This window comes from Podarcis bocagei, assembly GCF_964188305.1.
Source record: "Podarcis bocagei genome assembly, chromosome: 7".
Taxonomy (NCBI): domain Eukaryota; kingdom Metazoa; phylum Chordata; class Lepidosauria; order Squamata; family Lacertidae; genus Podarcis; species Podarcis bocagei.
Window position 1 is genome coordinate 6,742,793 of NC_138132.1, and position 21,136 is coordinate 6,763,928.

Sequence of the window (21,136 nt, forward strand, 5' to 3'; positions counted from 1 at the left end):
CGCGAAGGCTGCTGCCAATGGCAGCTCCGTGGAGGGGAAAACTACAGTTCCCATGATTCTTATGTGGGGGAGATGTGTGTTAAATATGCCCAGGATATGAATAGCGTGGATTCGAAATGGGACTCGGCCCACTTTTATTTCCTCCTCCTCCTTGGCAGCCCCCTTCGTCCCCGGGTCGGGGCTGGTTTTTGGGAATGCGTCAACTGCTTGCCTGTGTGGTTGTGGGTTAGTGGGACTGGCTGGGTTAGAGGGGCAGCGGAGAGGCTGATCTCTTTGCACACAGCAGAGCCCCGGGCTGATGCTGCACATTCCTTGGGCAGAAATAGGACGGCCGTGAAACGCGATCTCTGGGGAGGAATTCAAGCAGAGCGGGTGGTGGGACATGGCTTGGGAGCCCAGTTAGGTGGGATGGAAACAGCAAGAGTGGAGAGGCAGAGAGAGAGAGATTGAGGGTGGCCTTGGTTGTTGCTGCTGCTGTTGTTACATGTACAATGGTTGTTGTTGTTGTTTAGTCGTTTAGTCGTGTCCGACTCTTCGTGACCCCCTGGACCAGAGCACGCCAGGCACTCCTGTCTTCCACTGCCTTCCGCAGTTTGGTCAGACTCATGCTGGTAGCTTCGAGAACACTGTCCCACCATCTCGTCCTCTGTCGTCCCCTTCTCCTTGTGCCCTCCATCTTTCCCAACATCAGGGTCTTTTCCAGGGAGTCTTCTCTTCTCATGAGGTGGCCAAAGTCTTGGAGCCTCAGCTTCAGGATCTGTCCTTCCAGTGAGCACTCAGGGCTGGTTTCCTTCATTATAGTGAGCCAGTGTGGTGTAGTGATTAAGAGCGGTAGTCACGTAATCTGGGTAACCGGGTTCGGGTCTCCGCTCCTCCACCTGCAGCTGCTGGGTGACCTTGGGCCAGTCACACTTCTTTGAAGTCTCTCAGCCCCACTCACCTCACAGAGTGTTTGTTGTGGGGGAGGAAGGGAAAGGAGATTGTTAGCCGCTTTGAGACTCCTGAAGGGGAGTGAAAGGCGGGATATCAAATCCAAACTCTTCTTCTTCTTCTTCTTATAGATCGGTTTGATCTTCTTGCAGTCCATGGGACTTTCAAGAGTCTCCTCCAGCACCAGAATTCAAAAGCATCCATTCTTTGGCGATCAGCCTACTTTATGGTCCAGCTCTCACTTCCATACATCACTACTGGGTACCTCGGGTTAAGAACTTAATTCATTCTGGAGGTCCGTTCTTAACCTGAAACTGTTCTTAACCTGAGGTACCACTTTAGCTAATGACGCCACCGCACGATTTCTCTTCTCATCCTGAAGCAAAGTTCTTAACCTGAGGTACTATTTCTGGGTTAGCGGAGTCTGTAACCTGAAGCGTCTGTAACCCAAGGTACCACTGTAGTCGTACCTCAGAAGTTGAATGCCTTGCAAGTCAAATGTTTTGGCTCCCGAACGCCAAAGTGAGTGTTCCGGTTTGCGAATGTTCTTCAGACCTCGAACGTCCGACATGGGTTCCGCCGGTTCCAATCGGCTGCAGGAGCTTCCTGCAGCCAATTGGAAGCCACACCTTGGTTTCTGAACGTTTTGGAAGTCGAACGGACTTCCGGAACGGATTCTGTTCCACTTCCGGGGTGCGGCTGTGTTTGTATCCTGTGTTTCCCCCAAGCTGGGATTCAAGGGGGCTTTTACGACATTTAAAATCAACATTATAACATAGGAAGTACAGTGGTACCCCAGTTTAAGAACAGTCCGGTTTAAGAATAATTCAGTTTACAAACTCTGCAAAACCGGAAATAGTGTCCTGGTTTGAGAACTTTACCTTGGTCTAAGAACGGAATCCGAACAGTGGAAGGGCACCGGCAGCAGGAGGCCTCATTAGGGAAAGCGCGCCTCGGTTTAAGAATGATTTTGGTTTAAGAACGGACTTCCGGAACAGATTAAGTTCGTAAACCAGAGAACCACTGTAATACAAACTAGCTAAAAGCAATACAGTAGTACCTCAAGTTACAGACGCTTCAGGTTACAGACTCTGCTAACCCAGAAATAGTACCTTGGGTTAAGAACTTTGCTTCAGGATGAGAAGTGAAATTGTGCAGCGGCAGCGGGAGGCACCATTAGAGAACGTGGTACCTCAGGTTAAGAACAGTTTCAGGTTAAGAACAGACCTCCAGAACGAATTAAGTTCTTAACCCGAGGTACCACTGTAATTAGGGACGCGGGTGGCGCTGTGGGTTAAACCACAGAGCCTAAGACTTGCCAATCAGAAGGTTGGCGGTTCGAATCCCCGCGACAGGGTGAGCTCCCATTGCTCAACCCCTGCTCCTGCCAACCTAGCAGTTCAAAAGCACGTCAAAGTGCAAGTAGATAAATAGGTACCGCTCCGGCGGGAAGATAAACGGCGTTTCCGTGCGCTGCTCTGGTTCGCTCTTAGTCATGCTGGCCACATGACCCGGAAGCTGTACGCCGGCTCCCTCGGCCAATAAAGCGAGATGAGCGCCGCAACCCCAGAGTCAGCCATGACTGGACCTAATGGTCAGGGGTCCCTTTACCTTTACCTTACCACTGTAATTAAAACAATATTTAAAAAGTAAAAAAGAGGAAAGCTCAGTTGATTAGAGCATGGTGCTGATCTCCCAATGGGAAAGCTACATATTCTTGCAATGCCGGGGGTTGGACTAGATGGCCCTTGGGGAGGGGGGGTCCCTTCCAACTCTGATTCTTTGATTTGTTTGCAGGGAGATTACACGGCATTTTATGCTTAATGAGCCCTCACTCTGACTTGTTAGACGATGTTGAGCCAAAGCAAGTATCATGCCGTACTTTCCGTGCCATTATCCCATCACTTTCCATATCTCAAAAACAGAATTGACCTGGGGTGGGGTTTGGGGGTTTTTTGGGGGGGGGCGGACCAGGTTTATTCTGCAAGAGCTTGCAAGCACCGCCTGCAGTTGCCACGACGTGACTGAATGCCACCCGCATATCGATTCACATCTAGGCTTAATTTAAGTGGGAATGACATGCGCCAGCTCATTAGCTAAATGAAACGTAAATATTGCCTATTACCTTCTTCAGCTACTGGGCGCCAGATCTCAGGGGGGCAGACAATTCTCCCGGGATCTTCCCGAATAATTTTATAAGCTGTCAGTTTCTTGCTATTTTAGTCTTCTCCCAGACCTTGTTTAATTACTCTCTCTTGAAGGGGGTTAATACAGTAGTTTCCTAACTGGGGGCTGGAGCACACTAACATGGCACAAGAAATAAATTAATTTCAAAAATTACAAAGTTCCCAGGTGACCGAGGGGCTCTGCTCACAAAGGAGTCTGCTTGTCGTGTCCCTGGATGCTTCCCCCTTCTGGCCTGGCATTTTTCCAGCTAGCCTTTTCTGCAGAATGGGCACATCTCTGCAACAGGTAGGATTTGGTCAGAGATGCAGCAGAATAACCTGCCCGCAGAAGAGGTTGCCTGTTGTGTCTTCCATAGCTGTCAGCTTACAGATTTGAAAATAAGGGACCAGCAGCCTCGAAAATAAGGGATCAGCAGCCAAAATAAGGGATTTTCCCAGCACAGGTATGTTCGACTTCTGAGCCCCTCCAAGCCAAAGGAAGAAAGCCCAGCCAGCAGCCAAACGAAGCCTCAAGCGGTGGTTCCCACAGCGCAGCAACCTGGCAAAGGGGATGCAGCAAGGAAAACCACCGTCACCTCCCCGCTGGGAAGCGCTGAGCAAAGGCGAGTCCCCAGGCAACAAGGCCGATTTGATTGGCACAAGGCATGCAAGCTCCACCCCCCAGTCGTTCTTAGACTCCTTATTGGGTGAGCAACGCAGCCAAGCAACGCAGTTGGAGCCTCCCTCCTCCCTGGCCGGCAACCCCAGAGTGCCGCAACCACAGAGTCGTTTGTGACTGTACTTAACTGTCAGGGGTCCTTTACCGTTACCTCTCACTTTCTCTGACCACCAGATATGCTGGCTGGGACTGGTGGGAGTTGGACTGCTGGAATACTTGGAGGACCGCAGGCTGCCCATTCTGGGTATAAATTAATGTTTTTGGATTGCTGCTCCCATCATCTCTGACCATTGGTCCTGCTGACTGAGGTGGATGGGAGTCCATCAAGGTTGGGGAAGGTTGCAACTCTGCCTTTCCTAACAACAACAACAACAACAACAACAACAACAACAACAACAACAACAACAACAATATATTTATACCCTGCCCATCTGGCTGGGCTTCCCCACGAACTCTGGGCGGCTTCGAACAGAATATTAAAATACTGTAATACATCAAACATTAAAAGCTTCCCTAAACAGGGCTGCCTTCAGATGTCTTCTAAAACTCTGGTAGTTGTTCTCTTTGACATCTGGTGGGAGGGCGCTCCACAGGGCGGGTGCCACCACTGAGAAGGCCCTCTGCCTGGTTCCCTGTAACTTGGCTTCTTGCAGTGAGGGAACCGCCAGAAGGCCCTCGGCGCTGCACCTCAGTGTCCGGGCTGAACAATGGGGGTGGAGACGCTCCTTCAGGTATACTGGACCAAGGTCGTTTATGGCTTTAAAGGTCAGCACCAACACTTTGAATTGTGCTTGGTGTCCCCCACCCCCTTGATTCAAAGAGCTTTCTTCCGCCCCAGAGATAGCCGTGTTATCAGCAAAGGGTTCCCTGTTCGAAACAGTTGTCTCCTCCCCAGAGCCAGCTGCAATTCTCCGCACGGCAATTGGTCAGGAATGCGTGGAATGACGAGGACGCAGAACCTTATATTTCCGTGCCCCAGCTATCATTGAGTCCCAGTGTTTCTCGTCCCCTCCCTCCATCCCCATAGCTAAGAAGGAAGCTCATTAGCGCAGAGAAAGTTCTGGAGGAGAGCAGCTGTTCTTCCAGCAAAGGCCTCCGCTTGGGTTGTGAAGCCCCTGAGAAAATCCTTAGAATTTGCTGCTTTCTCCTCCCAAATGGACGGGGAAAGGGTTGCGGGGGCAGACTTGCAATTGCCCTCCCAGCCTTTTCACCTCTTAGTTTATTTTCCTGCTGCGATTGAAGAAAGGATTAGGTGGGAGGCGAATGCAAGGAGCCCGGCAGAGGGCTGCCTTCCTGCCTAAAGGCCTAAGAGAACGGGTTCATTTCTGCACAAGATTTGGAAAAGCACTGGGTAGGTGAATATAGTGGGAACAAATAACGCCGTAATAGCATTTCTTTGCAATGGCTTTTAGTGTTCTCCGAAGCACTTTTGAATCCATGCACCCGCTGTAATCCATTTACAGCAATCCATTAGAGCCAGTCGGCCCATGTCATTACCAGCCCATGTTGCAGATGGAGAAACTGAGGATTAAAGTCCTCCTCCAGGTGATCTATTCATTGAGCATTTGTCCTGCCTGCAGAAAGGTTAGGCAGTGATTAGACTACGTAAGTCTTTATGGAGCATTCGTTCCTATTTGTTTTCCAGGTGGTAATATGACGGCGAAGAACAGGTACAGTGGTACCTCAGGTTGAGAACTTAATTCGTTCTGGAAGTCCGTTCTTAACCTGAAACTGTTCTTAACCTGAGGTACCACTTTAGCTAATGGGGCCTCCCGCTGCCGCCCCCGCACAATTTCTGTTCTCATCCTGAAGCAAAATTCTTAACCCGAGGTACTATTTCTGGGTTAGTAGAGTCTGTAACCTGAAGCGTCTGTAACCTGAAGCATCTGTAACCCGAGGTACCATTGTACCGTGAAAGGATGCCCAAGGCCCACTTAAAACATATTGCTTTCCCCCCCCAGAGAATATTGGGAACTGTAGTTTTCCAAGGGCATTGGTAGCTTGTGGGGGGCAAGCTACAGTTCCCAGGGTTCCTTGAGGGGAAGTCATATGTTGTAAATGGTGTGGATCTGCCTGATCTTGCATTCTTCATGATATTGTTTTTGGGGCTGATGGGATTTGTAGTCCAAAACAGCTGGAGGGCTGAAGATTCCCCTGAACTAGGTGTTCTGGCACCCCAGTCTCAGCCGTTCTTAAATCACCATGCTCGTTTTAGATTTAATTTGGAAATCTAGGGCCCAACTTGTGGGCTTAGGGGTGAGAACAACTAATGGACATCTAAGCCATGGGTAGGCAAACTAAGGCCCAGGAGCTGGATCCGGCCCAATCACCTTCTCAATCCAGCCCACGGACAGTCCTGGAATCAGCGTGTTTTTACATGAGTAGAATGTGCCGTTTTATTTAAAATGCACCTCTGGGTTATTTGTGGGGCACAGGAATTCGTTCATCCCCCCCCCAAGAGTCCAGCCTCCCACAAGGTCTGAGGGACAGTGGACCGGCCCCTGCTGAAAAGGTTTGCTGATCCCTGATGTTATGTACTGAGTTGAATAGGATCCAAAATGCAGCAGTCTGATTGGTCCTAGAACTATAGGATTCACAATGCAGCAGTCTGATTGGTCCTAGAACAATAGGCCCCAGAATGCAGCAGTCTGGTTGGTCCACAGGAGCCACCCAATCCAGCTCCAGGTGGAAGTGAATCCTCACCCTGATTGGCCTACAGGAGAATCCCGGAATTAGCCAATCACGTGGGGCCCATTGTGTAAATGATGTATATAAAGCAGACATTCTGGGGGAACTTCCATTCCTCCTCACCACTGTGAGCTGAAAGCTGAATAAAGAGCATGAAATCCACTCTCGACTCCGAGTATATTTCACCTGATCTAAGCAAAAAGAAGATAAGAGAGAGCTTGTTAGTGAAAGGTTTCCTGAATCCCCAGACCCAATTTGTGTCCCGTACTGCCAACGTTGATGCTGCCTTTTGGCCATGAAGCAACTGACAGGCAGTTCACGGATACCGCTCTCTCTTTCCCGGATGATTTCTGACTCACTTTCCCCACATTTGGCGACGCTCCAAAGCCCCCGCGGTTGTTGCTCCTCCCTGTTCTGTGGCCAATGTGCCCTTTCTCGTGCTGATTTCCGGCACTGGCCCTTCTCCGTCATGCTTCCATGCCCTTGATCGATGGCGGCTGCAGGAAATGGCAGCCTTGTGATGATATAATCCCCGCTGGCCTGTGCTTCTCGTGACTCGGCTTATTACCATTCGCTAACTCAGGCTGCTTGGCACCCAAAAAATGTGCCACAATCCCAGTTTGCACATCATAATGAACCGTAGTTTAATGCAAGCTGCGGTTTAATGTGAGCAAGCAGCATACTTGGGCAAGCGGGTCAAAAGCTCCCATGCCCCAACTGAAATAATAATAATAATAATAATAATAATAATAATAATAATAATAATAATAATAATACAGTGGACACTCTGGTTGCAAATGTGATCCGTGCGGGAGGCACGTTCTCAACCCACAACGCCATATCTGTGCATGCGCAGGTTTCAATTTGGTCTTCTGTGCATGCACAAAGCGCGATTTAGTGTTTCTGCACATGCGCAAGCGCCGAAACCTGGAAGTAACCCGTTCTGGTACTTCCGGGTTCGGCGCAGTGCGCAAGCCGAAAACGCACAACCTGAACCATCTGTAACCCGAGGTATGACTGTAATAATAAATTTATTATTTCTACCCCGCCCATCTGGCTGGGTTTCCCCAGCCACTCTGGGCAGCTTCCAACAAAACATTAAAAATACATTAAAAGGTTAGACATTAAAAACTTCCCTAAACAGGGCTGCCTTCAGATGTCTTCTAAAAGCCAGAAAGTTGTTTATTTCCTTGACATTTGATGGGAGGGCATTCCACAGGGCGGGCGCCACCACTGAGAAGGCCCTCTGCCTGGTTCCCTGTAACCTCACATCTCACAGTGAGGGAACCACCAGAAGGCCCTCGGAGCTAGACCTCAGTGTCCAGGCAGAAAGATGGGGGTGGAGACACTCCTTCAGGTATACTGGGCCTTTGAGGCCGCTTAGGGCTTTAACGTTCAGCACCAACATTTTGAATTGTGCTCGGAAACGTACTGAAAGAAGCCAGAACATAAACTGGAAGCGATGGAAAATGCTTTACCTGTTATGTTTCTACATGCAAGGCACGGGAATAGATCTGAGTTAGAAACACGGTGGACATCGACCTTGCTCTCCGTTGTGTGGAAGTTTTAAGAGAGCGGTGCTAAAGCACAGAGAAGCAGTTTTCGTTTAATTGCATTATCTTTGTGCAATATAAATATAAATTGCATTATCTTTGTGCAATATAAATAAAAGCTTGAGATCTCCCCATTCCAGGAGAATCACAGTGTGCAATGGGCTCCTGGCCAGAGGACAGGGATGTGAGCTAAGGACAAGTGCATGTGGCTGAGGGAACATGGATTTAAGCGAGGTGGTGCATTGGAGCACAGAAATGGATATCGTTTCAGGTCTCAACACTGCAAACCCTGTAGGGATGGTGGATTATAAACCTGAGGTTGCAGGGCCAATCTCTGATATGTTAGCCTCTGTGATAGGAATTTTGAGGTCTTAAATATATGGAAATGTTCATAAATGTACCAACCAAGCACGTACATAGATCAGCACAGGAAGACCGACCCGAAACCATTTTTGATTCCTAAACTGACCAAATGTTTTCTCTACAAGGTCAAAGTGGGAAACCTCCCCATTGTCTTTTCCTTCACAAATCCTGTCTTAAGGGTATGTCTGTGTTTGAATAGGGTGTGAGCCTGTGACCTGGCCCAGGAACTAAGTATTTATCACTACAAAAGACTGGCCAGGCTCCCCAGGAAATCCAATCAAGTAACCTGCCAGACAGCAGATAAACAACAACAGGAGAAAAACAACATTCAAATTTCTGTTTAGACCGCCTTTTTGTGATGTAGGTGTGATGTATCTGAGGGGTGGTCTTAGGTTACACCCCTTCTGTGATGTATGTATGATGTTTCTGGGGGTGGTCTTGATCTAGAGGATGGAAATTTCAAAAGTCTTTATAAGGCCTTGCACACCATTTTTCTGGGTTCCTCCTCTCTCCTGCGTGTGAGGGGAGTACCCTGTTGCAACAGATCAATAAAGATCAGGCTTACTAGCTGCTTTGCTTCTCAATATTCTCTGGTTGGCCTCTGTTATTTTCTCCTACCAATAGGGAACCTACGTAAGGACTCTATATGGGCTCTTGGATACCCCATAAGGGAAAAGGGCAATTTTTGTTTACAACACATGTGAGGCAGAAAATGCAAAAGTATAATGACAAACTGAATCACTGACAAATTGCAACCGTGGCTAAAATGGCCGCCTCTCTCTGCCTTGTTGTGGTGGAGCTGGAGTTGAGGTTCAGACTTGAGTAGCTCCAACTGCAGTGGGTTGAGGTGACCTTGGCTTGCCATATGTCCTCTTTTTCCAGGACATGCCCTCTTTTTCATGGGTAGAGTCGTCCTAGCGATCCATAGTTAAAAGTAGGAGTCGGCGAATGTGTCCTCTTTTTTTTAACTCTTCAAAATATGGCAAGCCTAGGTGAGCAGACCTCCACGGAGGTGGGCAGGAAAAATGCTGAATAAATGCGAGGATTATTATTGCTCAAATAGGCCCTGGCCTTTCCCTGTCATTTTAGCCCACCCACACAAAGCAGCCTTTTAGGAACAGAGAACAAAAGTTGCTTCCCCAAAAACGGTTTCCCTCCACATATATTTAACTTCCCAAGAAGGAAACTAATCATATCCCCTAAACTTCAAAAGTTTTTTGGAGGGGCGGGTGCAAAGTTGTTGAGCTGACATGGGTTGTCATGCATCCCAGACATTTTGCCGTTCTCCGCCTGGACACTGCTTCCAGCTGCAGTATTCCAGGTATATCTGGGAAATTCCAGACATGTGGCAACCCTGCTTAATAATAATAGTAGTAGTAATAATAATAATAATAATAATAATAATAATATTTATTTATACCGTGCCCTTCCCAGCCAAGACCGGCCTCAGGGCGTCTAACAACCAATAATAAAAACAAGTTGATTGAAATATAACTTAAAAAACACTACGGTCCCAGTTGGAACAATTATGGCTTCCCCAAAAGAATTCTGGGAACTGTAGTTTGTTAAGGGTGCTGAGCGTTGTTAGGAGGCCCCAAATATCCCTCACAGGCCTGCAGTTTTCAGAATTCCCTGTAAAGAGAGATTGATCATTAAACTATGTGACCCCCAAGCCAAGGAGATAAGTAATTATATACAATCTTTAGAAGACAGTCCTCTATAGGGAATTTGTTTGCTGTTTGATTACATTTTTTGTGTATGTTGGAAGCCGCCCAGTGCGGCTGGGGTAACCCGTTCAGATGGGTGGGGTACAAATAATAAAACTATTGCTACATATATATATATATATATATATATATATATATATATATATATATATATGATAAAGGACCCCTGACAGTTACGTCCAGTCGTGAACAACTCTGGGGTTGTGGCGTTCATCTCGCTTTACTGGCTGAGGGAGCCGCCGTTTGTCCGCAGACAGTTTTTCTGGGTCATGTGGCCAGCATGACTAAGCCGCTTCTGGTGAACCAGAGCTGCGCACGGAAACGCCGTTTACCTTCCCGCTGGAGCGGTACCTATTTATCTACTTGCAATTTGACGTGCTTTCGAACTGCTAGGTTGGCAGGAGCTGGGACCGAGCAACGGGAGCTCACCCCGTTGCGGGGATTCAAACCACCGACCTTCTGATCGGCAATCCCAAGAGGCTCAGTGGTTTAGACCACAGCGCCTCCCGCGTACTAATATAGGATGCTGCTAATTTCATCGGAGAAATGTTGACGGGTATGCTACTCTGGGAATTGTATCACTGCGAAACACACACACTGCTAGGATTGCCATACATCTGGAATTTCATGGACGTCGGAAAGTAAGGTAAAGGGATCCCTGACCATTAGGTTCAGTCGTGACCGACTCTGGGGTTGCGACGCTCATCTCGCTTTATTGGCCGAGGGAGCCAGCGTACAGCTTCCGGGTTGTGTGGCCAGCATGACTAAGCCGCTTCTGGTGAACCAGAACAGCGCACGGAAACGCTGTTTACTTTCCCGCCGGAGCAGTACCTATTTATCTACTTGCACTTTGACGTGCTTTCAAACTGCTAGGTTGGCAGGAGCAGGGACCGAGCAATGGGAGCTCACCCCGTTGCGGGGATTCGAACCACCGACCTTCTGAGTGGCAAGTCCTAGGCTCTGTGGTTTAACCCACAGCACCACCCGCATCGGAAAGTATCTGGGTGGAAATTGCTGTAATGTCCGGATGCATGGCAACTCATATCGGACGAATTTCCTTTAAAATAGCCCAAAAATTTATTTTGGGGGGGAAGATTTTGCAAAAGAAGCTCAACAGCTTTGCACCCCAAAGATCAAGAACTTTACCCCCCCCCCCAGTTTTTTAAATATGGCAACACATCTTGGATTCCGAATGTCGCAGGTTCAATCTCTGGCGTCTGCAAAAAAGCTCAACAACTTTTGTGTCCGGGTTATTTTCATTTTTTGCAGTATGGCAACCCTACACACTGCCCCCCCCCCAAAAAAAAAGAAAAGAAAAAGGAATACATTTCTCTGTCCTGGTTTCCACGTGAGTCAAACCATCGTTAAGAACATCAAACTATGGTTTAATGTGAACCCACAGAATGCAGAAATCGCCGAAATGTCTGGAGAAATTCAGACGTATGGCATCCCATGTAGATTTTGGCGGTTTTCATTAAAAATAGCTGAAAGACCAACAACAACACACACAAAAAAGCTCAACAACGATTTTTGAAATATGGCAACCCTAATTTATAGGAACATCAACCACGAAAGAAAGTTCCAGACTTCTCCGTTAAAAACCTAAGGAGGAAAAAAGAATGAAAGACCATGCGTAAACAAAAAAAACCTTCTCTTTTCCTAGAGCAGGGCAGCTGGCCTCCTGTTCCTTGACATCTCTCTGACAGACGAACCATCTTAGGACAGCGGGGACTGGGTCGGATCCGTTTCTGTGCGCTGATGTGTAACTGGAGCAGCAGCCGTGCTGTGGATGTGTCGCTCCAAAATAAGCGCCCCCTTCCTCACCTAACAACTGATCAGCCTGCTCAGTCTATTCTCCTCGCTTTCTGTCTCTCCGTCTCTCTCTCTCATTCTTCCTCTCTCAAGAGCTTGTGGCTCAGTGGCAGAAGATGTGCTCAGCATGAAAAAAAGGTCTTGCGCTCAACCTCTGGCGCGGGTCTGTTGAAACGACCAGGGCTGAATACCAGCCATGTCCGGGAAATTCTGGACATATGGCAACCCTATTACAGTCATACCTCGGGTTAAAGTTGCTTCAGGTTGAGCGTTTTCGGGTTGCGCTCCGCGGCGACCCGGAAGTAACGGAGCTATTGTTTATATTTGGACAACTTTTCTGCTGTACTTTATTGGAAGCAGAAAAACAATCATTTCCTTAATAACAATTTAAACAATTTATTTAACTAAAACAATAGCATTATAGCATATGTATCCATGTTTGTTAACTGATGTGGTTAAACGTGTGGTTTTTTTTAAAAGCAACAACTTAGACTGAGTTTTAGCACACATGAAAAACTGAAAACAAATCCTTATTTCCTGACTTAAATAGAAGACTATATTTGGAAAGATTTTTCCTCCAAAAGCATTTTTTTTTTAAAATCCAATTTAAATTTTAAAAAATCTGATTTAAATTTTAAAAAATCTGATATATATATGTATATGTGTGTATATATATATATATGTGTGTGTGTATATATATATATATGTGTGTGTGTGTGTGTGTGTGTGTGTGTGTGTGTATATGTATATATGTATATATGTATATATATATATATATATATATATATGTATATGTATATGTATATATATATATGTATATGTGTGTATATATATATGTGTGTGTGTGTGTGTGTGTGTGTGTGTGTGTGTGTGTGTGTGTGTGTGTGTGTATATTTAAACCATTGATTTTTATCCATCCTGTGTTGTGGCGACCACAGCCTAGGTTCAAGGTTACATTTGGTGATTAGATTACTGTATATATCTGAGTTTCTAACAATGCCCCTGACTACTAGTTGCTGGAAACAAGAGAGTGCTCTTGTGTTGGAATCCTGCTTGCCAGTTTCCCACTGATGGGCCACTGTGGGGACAGGATGGTAGACTAGATGGACCACTGGCCTGATGAGTAGGTGCAACAAGCTGCGTCTTTCTTCACCCCCCCCCCCAAATATACATATTATGGGAGCTCCTTTTCCCTTTGACCTACTAGTCCTCCTTAGGTCCGTCTTCCCCTTCCAAATTCAGGAGTTGAAGCCCCAGAAGATCTGGGAGAGCCAGTGTGGTGTAGTGGTTAAGAGCAGTAGTCTCGTAATCTGGTGAACCGGGTTCGCTTCCCCGCTCCTCCACATGCAGCTGCTGGGTGACCTTGGGCCAGTCACACTTCTCTGAAGTCTCTCAGCCCCACTCACCTCACAGAGTGTTTGTTGTGGGGGAGGAAGGGAAAGGAGAATGTTAGCCACTTTGAGACTCCTTAGGGTAGTGATAAAGCGGGATATCAAATCCAAACTCTTCTTCTTCAAAACGACCTTGACAGATTAGAGAACTGGGCAAAAACAAACAAGATGAATTTTAACAGGGAGAAATGTAAAGTATTGCACTTGGGCAAAAAAAATGAGAGGCACAAATACAAGATGGGTGACACCTGGCTTGAGAGCAGTACATGTGAAAAGGATCTAGGAGTCTTGGTTGACCACAAACTTGACATGAGCCAACAGTGTGACGCGGCAGCTAAAAAAGCCAATGCAATTCTGGGCTGCATCAATAGGAGTATAGCATCTAGATCAAGGGAAGTAATAGTGCCACTGTATTCTGCTCTGGTCAGACCTCACCTGGAGTACTGTGTCCAGTTCTGGGCACCACAATTCAAGAAGGACACTGACAAACTGGAACGTGTCCAGAGGAGGGCAACCAAAATGGTCAAAGGCCTGGAAACGATGCCTTATGAGGAACGGCTAAGGGAGCTGGGCATGTTTAGCCTGGAGAAGAGGAGGTTAAGGGGTGATATGATAGCCATGTTCAAATATATAAAAGGATGTCACATAGAGGAGGGAGAAAGGTTGTTTTCTGCTGCTCCAGAGAAGCGGACACGGAGCAATGGATCCAAACTACAAGAAAGAAGATTCCACCTAAACATTAGGAAGAACTTCCTGACAGTAAGAGCTGTTCGACAGTGGAATTTGCTGCCAAGGAGTGTGGTGGAGTCTCCTACTTTGGAGGTCTTTAAGCAGAGGCTTGACAACCATCTGTCAGGAGTGCTCTGATTGTGTTTCCTGCTTGGCAGGGGGTTGGACTCGATGGCCCTTGTGTTCTCTCCCAACTCTATGATTCTATGACTCTTCTTCTTCTTCTTGGGGTGCAGCACGATATAAACCCCCAGGTTGGAAGATGGTGGACTTTTAAGCAGAGGTCGGATGGTAATCTGCCAGGGGTTCTTTAGTTGTGATTTCTGCATTGCAGAGGATTGGGCTAGTCAGCTCTTGGGATCCCTTCCAACTTCTATGACGTTCCTCCTCCACACTGGGGACAAGCCCAGAAGTCAAGGTTTTCCTATAACAAAGTGACGCCAGGCAGGTGTAATAATAGGTTCGTAGAACTGTAGAGCTGGAAGAGACCACAAGCCTGATTTAGTCCAAACTCTAGCAATGCAGGAATCTTTTGCCCGATGTGGGGCTCAAACCCACAGCCCTGAGTTTAACGGCCTCGGCCCATTAAACCTGAAGGAGCATCTCCACCCCCATCGTTCTGCCCAGACACTGAGGTCCAGTGCTGAGGACCTTCTGGCTGTTCCCTCATTGCGAGAAGCCAAGTTACAGGGAACCAGGCAGAGGGCCTTCTCGGTGGTGGCACCCGCCCTGTGGAACACCCTCCTATCAGATATCAAAGAGAAAAACAACTACAGTGGTACCTTGGGTTACAGACGCTTCAGGTTACAGACACTTCAGGTTACAGACACTTCAGGTTACAGACTCCGCTAACCCAGAAATAGTACTTCGGGCTAAGAACTTTGCTTCAGGATGAGAACAGAAATCGTGCTCTGGCGGCGCAGCGGCAACAGGAGGCCCCATTAGCTAAAGTGGTGCTTCAGGTTAAGAACAGGTTAAGAACGGACCTCCGGAACAAATTTAAGTTCTTAACCAGAGGTACCACTGTACCTGACATTTAGAAAACATCTGAAGGCAGCCCTTTTCAGGGAAGTTTTTAACGTGTGACATTTTGATGTATTTTTAATGTTTGCTGGAAGCCACCCAGAGTGGCTGGGGAAACCCAGCCAGATGGGTGGGGTACAAATAATAAATTATTATAATATTATTATTATTAAGAGCCTCGTGTCCTTCCGACTTGGCCAGCTCTCGAGTGCAGGCATATATTTTATCCTTGTCATTTAAAGACGGTGGGGTTTTTTTATATAATTGAATTGCAAGACAAAACACAGATGATAGAGAAAGCTTAGAAGAAAGAGCTTCCCAGGATATTTACATAAAAATAAAGGTTACGGGCAGCAGTGCCCCCCTCCCCAAAAAACTGGACAGGCGATCTCCCTTTCCCCTTCTCCACCTTGGCTAGGACATAAACAGGCTGCTTGGCCACCTGCTTCTGTTCATTATGGAAAAGGATCTGTTGTGTCCTGCCTGAGTCTCTCGCTGGCTGGGGCTGGGCTGGGGGGGAGCATGTTCCAGCCGCAGTTTTCTCTGTGGAAGGCATTAAGAAAGCTGCGTTGCTCGGAGTGCCCTTTGAATCGAGAGCAGTTCCTAGGAAGGAAGAATGGAGTCGAGTGTGGCGCTGTGTGTTAAACCATAGAGCCTAGGACTTGCCGATCAGAAGGTCGGAGTGGCTTAGTCCTGCTGGCCACATGTATGCCGGCTCCCTTGGCCAATAACGCAAGATGAGCGCCGCAACCCCAGAGTCGTCCGCGACTGGACCTAATGGTCAGGGGTCCCTTTACCTTTACCTTGCATTGCAGACACTCGCCCCAACTTTTGCCTCCCGTCCACAGGGTTTATTTTGGTGTTGCTTCCCAAACATTTTTGGCAAGTAATAATAATAATAATAATAATTTATTATTTATACCCTGCCCATCTGGCTGGGCTTCCCCAGCCACTCTGAGCGGCTTCCAACAAAATATTAAAATACAGTAATGCATCAAACATTAAAAGCTTCCCTAAAGAGGGCTGCCTTCAGATGTCTTCTAAAAGTCTGGTAGTTGTTCTCTTTGACATTCCACATTCCACAGGGCAGGTGCCACTACCGAGAAGGCCCTCTGCCTGGTTCCCTGTAACTTGGCTTCTTGCAGTGAGGGAACCGTCAGAAGGCCCTTGAAGCTGGACCTCAGTGTCTGGGCTGAACAATGGGGGTGGAGACACTCCTTCAGGTATACTGGGCCTTTGAGGCCGTTTAGGGCTTTCAAGGTCAGCACCAACACTTTGAATTGTGCTCGGAAATGTACTGGGAGCCAAGAGTAAGAGGCAACAGGAGGACCCAAGAAATGTAGATTCAGAGCAGGCGAGGCCTTTCCTAAATCACACCCAGCTCTTAAAACCTTGCTTCCTCTGTTCTGTTCTGTAGCTCAGGGGTCCAGGCATCGCTAAGCAAACCCTGTAGCTTTGCCCAGCCTTTTCCACGTAAATTGCTAGCCCACCTGCCCACATGTCTCTGTTTTGGGCATTTGTGGTGTACAACAGGGAGGGTGCGGTGGAAGCCTTCAAAAAAGTTCCTGGTGTTGTTTCCTGGAAGCAGTTCTTAACTCACCGCAGGCGATTCTGTGAATGGCTAATTTATGCTTCTGCCAGAATCGCATGAAAAGGTGCCTGTGTCTCACAATAATACTTGATAAAAAATATATATGTTCATTTAGATAGGTTCCTTTCCGTACACACATTTTCTCAGTAGGTGCGTAGTGTGCAGAGGCTGTGAAACTCTGCAAGCAATTGATATTACTTCTGCGTAGATCTCGATTAAAAAACCATAACTTGAGGCAATTTTAAACGATCTGGTTGGGTGTATCCTACAGAATTTAAAAGCGAGACATGGGGAGTGGTTTTCAGGTGAGTGGGAGATAGATACAGAGGAAGACTTTCTTAATCGGAAAATCGGATGCAGGGTGAAAATTGGGAAAACTATCATTAGAAAACCACTTTGCTGTGCTTGCCCTGGAGAGTCCAGAATCTTCTTTTGAGGTTTCCAGTCATGGCTAGGCGTCTTTTAGGAATGCCTTCCGCATAGAGAATATTCTGTTGCTGACTTGGCACCCCAGGATCTCAGCCTTTTGAGTGTGCATTTCTGAGACGCTCTTCCTTTCTCCCTCAGGATGATGAGGTCGTTCTTCAGTGCTCTGCCACCATCTTGAAGGAACAGCTGAAGTTATGTCTGTCTGCAGAAGGTTTCGGCAACCGGCTGTGTTTCCTAGAACCTACCTCCAACGCTCAGGTACCTTCTGGGGAAAGGGCAGCTGGGTAGGAAATATCTATACTAGTTTATCCCATGGTTGGAACAGTCAATAAGATGATCTGACCAGAGTTTGGTGGTTGCCGTCAGAGTCAGGGAAATTGTTATGTCAGACCTTATGACAGTGGCCTGGTATGATTTGTTTGAGTGTCCGAACATATGGCTTCAGAATACCTCACAGGAACCGATTAGTAAATGAAATAAATAACAAATAATTAACCACGGATTGTTTTCCAGCAACAAACCGTGATGTGAAGCCATGGTCTGTTGAAGGCTTATAAACCATGGCTTTTTTCACTGTTCTCTGGAGTCACGTCCAAACTCAGCAACCTTGCTAAACCTTGCCAAACCACTCCGGATGCTTGCAGAAACTTTGGAGAAACAAGCCGCGACTCGCTTGCTTGCGCTTCTGTTTGATTATTGGTTTGTTGAAGAAACCATGATCAGAACGAACTAGGGGCATACCATCATGTGCAAACGTATCCACTGGCTGGTAATAAACTTCAAGAGACAAGAAAACCTTGGCGCAAACCTTGGCGCTTTGAAGGCCACCCCAGAATCTGATGTCCATGGGTTCGCGTGGTTCCAGTTAATCATGGTCACTGGGATATGAGGGTGGGGAAATTATAAGGCGGGGGAGGAGACTGGAAGGGCCTGTGAGAGCTGCTATGAGGGTGAGACCTGCCTAGTAATCTGGCAACCTCATCAAAGTCCCTGGTCTCTCTGCAGCTCTCCAATAGCAGCTGTTTACCTCAGCCGTAAAGTACTCTACTTCTGCACTGCCATTAAAGTGGGGTGTAATTTGCAGTCTCTGACGTGCCCACCAAATTCACTAATTCGATATGGGAACCAAGGATCCAGAGATCTCGTTAAGGGTGGCCAAATTCTGTGCATCTGCCATAAAACTTAGGGAACAAGCTGTGCTACCACAGTGACTAATGACCATTTTAGTGATTAAGATTTAAATTATATATTTTTAACTGCTCTTATATCTGTATTGTCCCTGTTATACCCAACTGCAAATTTAAATGTACCCCTATCGTGTTTTATGACTTCCCTGATATTGTATGTGAGCTGGAACTGGTCTGTGACCGAAATAATAAATTTATTATTATGATATGGAAACACTACCCACCCAAGTTGTTTTTTTAAACCAAGCAAACCTGTGTTTTCTACACACACAGAAAGTCCCCCCGGATCTGGCCATATGCTGCTTCAGCCTGGAACAGTCCTTGTCCGTACGAGCGCTTCAGGAAATGCTAGCTAACACTGTGGAGGTGGGTTCTGATGTAAGTACGGCTAACGTTTCTTTGTGAGCACATCACGGCCCCATCAACTTTGGGGCAAGGAAGTTTTTTCCAACCTGGGAACCACATTGCCACCTTCCAGGGTCCACCACATGCCAGTGGGTGGGCGGGGCCAGAGGCAAAAGGGGGTGGAGCAATGAAAGTAAACCCCGCCTCTGTACAGTAAAGGAGCTTCTGAATGTGCTCACACGCCCTCTTGTCCAAGCAAGAGTCACAAGGACACATCCCACCCAGGGAAAGACCGAAAAGCAAGACTGGCGGTGTGTGCGGCTTGGAGAGAGTCCCGGGGGCCAAGTAGGGAGGTCTGGAGGGCCACGTATGATTCCCCAGGGGCCTAAGTTTCTTTACCCATGCTATACATATTGGACCTGAGCGTTTCCCTGGGTGGGAGAGGCCTTTGCCCTAGAAACTCCGCACACATTTTAGGATTCTGACTGTGCCGCAAGGCAATGCAGGAGTTCAGCCCAACATGCAAAGGGTGGCAGGATCCAGGCCACTAGCGATGCAACGGAAGGGCTGTTACGTGTGCCCTCATTTCCCACCCACCCACCCTCTTGCACAATGGGTAACACTCGGGGCAAGAGGCCTAAACAGGACTATGGTGCCGTCCGGGTGCCAGGCCTCCCGGTTCACCCCACAACAGCCTCCACCTGTTTTCAAATATTACCTGGTTATGTGCTCTGTGGGTATGGTTCAGAAGACCCCTGCATGCATGTTTGGGGATGGGGTGAGAGCTGGCCTGAGCCCCGTCCGCAGTGGGAACACCTGGAGCAGGTATGTGTGGTTGCAGCGGGTGGGTGGCGGCGTCTCTGTGGTGCTAGCTGAGGCGACCATGTCGTGCTGTGCCCGCCTTGGCATGTGGTCTGAGTTTCAAGCGTGGTTTATCTTCTCTTCCTCTTCTTTCCTTTGGCTTCTCAATTCTGCTGGCTGACCCTCTAGGGTATTGACTTGGACAAGTGGGTAGGTGCCGACTTCGCTGCTGTGATCCTACCCACCCATGCCCCTTCCTTTCTAAACCCCTTCTCTGCCTTCTTCTCCCTGACCTTGTTTTGCTGTGTGCGCACACCCGTCTCCTCTCCTCTTCCTGGGGGGTTCCCACCTCCCCATGCTTAGCCAGAGGCAGGACTTAGGAACAGCCAAGCGATCTGGGGTTGGGGTTGCAGGGTCCCACAAATCCCACTTCGCAGCCCTTTTTCAGGCTCCCAGGACAAAGACCAGAATCTTCCTCGTTTTGACCACATGCAACAAACACCCAGCTCTTCTTCCCGCTCCCCAAAGCAAATGGGTACCTTAAAAAAGTAAATGGATATGCCTCTATCCATTTCTATCCATGGGACCAATGCCCAGTTATTAGAGTGGGTGATGGGCCAGCTTGCACCTTCTTTTACTAGCCTCACACCTCTATCTCTAGCGACAGCCTTGACGTGCAGAAATTCAAGAGGCGAAGCTTTTCCCGACATGGCTGCCATGTGAAGGGGAAAAGGATTCGTTGCTTGATTTCTGTGGGTCAGGCTGCTGCGCAAGGCACGGAAGTGGGATCAGTAAATCCTTTCGTCGAGCATGAAGATGGAGGCCTCTGGCCAGAAAGGGTTTCTTGCATGAACAATCCGCTTCAAGGGGCTTCAAAACCAAGTCCCAAAAGTCCATGGAATTCTGCTGCCAGGAGAAAGGCTTTAGATCAGCAGTAGAGCTTTGCATGCAGAAGGTGCCAAGTTCAAGGCCCGGGGTCTCCAGGTAGGGCTGGAGGTCCTTGCCTGAAAGCCCAGAGAGACTCTGCCAGTCAGTGTAGACACTACTGAACCAGTTCGGTCTGACTCGGTAGAAGGCAGCTCCCTGTGTTCCTATATTACACCCTCTCCCATTCGATAGAGCTCAGGTACCGCTGCGTTTGAGCAGCAAGCGATGTCTCCTTGCATGAACAAGCTTCTCTCCACTTCCAAAGGAACTGTATTGTATTTCCGGTCCAAAGAGGGGGGCGTTCCCTAGCTAAACTATGGAACTTTGCTCCCACTGACTCAGATGGCTTTGAAAGAGGATTAGGCCAAAGTCATGGAGGAGAGGGCTATTGATGGCTTACTAGTCATGATGGCTGCAGTCTGCCTCCATAACAATGGCGACAAGCAATGCTTCTGAATACCAGTTGCTGGAAACCACAGAAGGGAAGAGGGCTTTTATGCTTGGGGGTCCAACTTCCAGGTTTCCCCAAAAATGGATCTGGTTGAGAACAGGATGCTAGACTAAGTGGACCATTGACCTAATCTAGCAGGCTCTTATTCTGTTCCTGTTAAAGTCTATACAGTCATACCTCATGCTGCGTCTGCTTCATGTTACGTTCTTTCAGGTTACGTCCCATGGCAACCCGGAAGTACCGGAAAGGGTTACTTCCGGGTTTCGCCGCTCGCGCATGTGCAGATGCGCAAAATGACGTCATACGCAGAAGCGGTGAATCGTAACGTGCGTGTGCACAGATGTG

At 47.8% G+C, this 21,136-nt stretch overlaps 1 protein-coding gene across 9 annotated transcripts in view; it reads left to right on the forward strand.

The window, feature by feature from the left end:
• RYR1 (ryanodine receptor 1) overlaps positions 1-21,136 on the forward strand; it is a 208,782-nt gene that overhangs the window by 18,028 nt on the left and 169,618 nt on the right. For 8 of the 9 annotated variants that reach the window (XM_081200102.1, XM_081200099.1, XM_081200103.1 and 5 more), the window contains exons 2-3: positions 17,219-17,338; positions 18,541-18,645. In XM_081200102.1, the coding sequence (XP_081056228.1) occupies positions 17,219-17,338; positions 18,541-18,645 (225 nt within the window). The remainder of the gene's footprint in view (positions 1-17,218; positions 17,339-18,540; positions 18,646-21,136) is intronic. The other variant, XM_081200100.1, reaches the window with a different exon arrangement.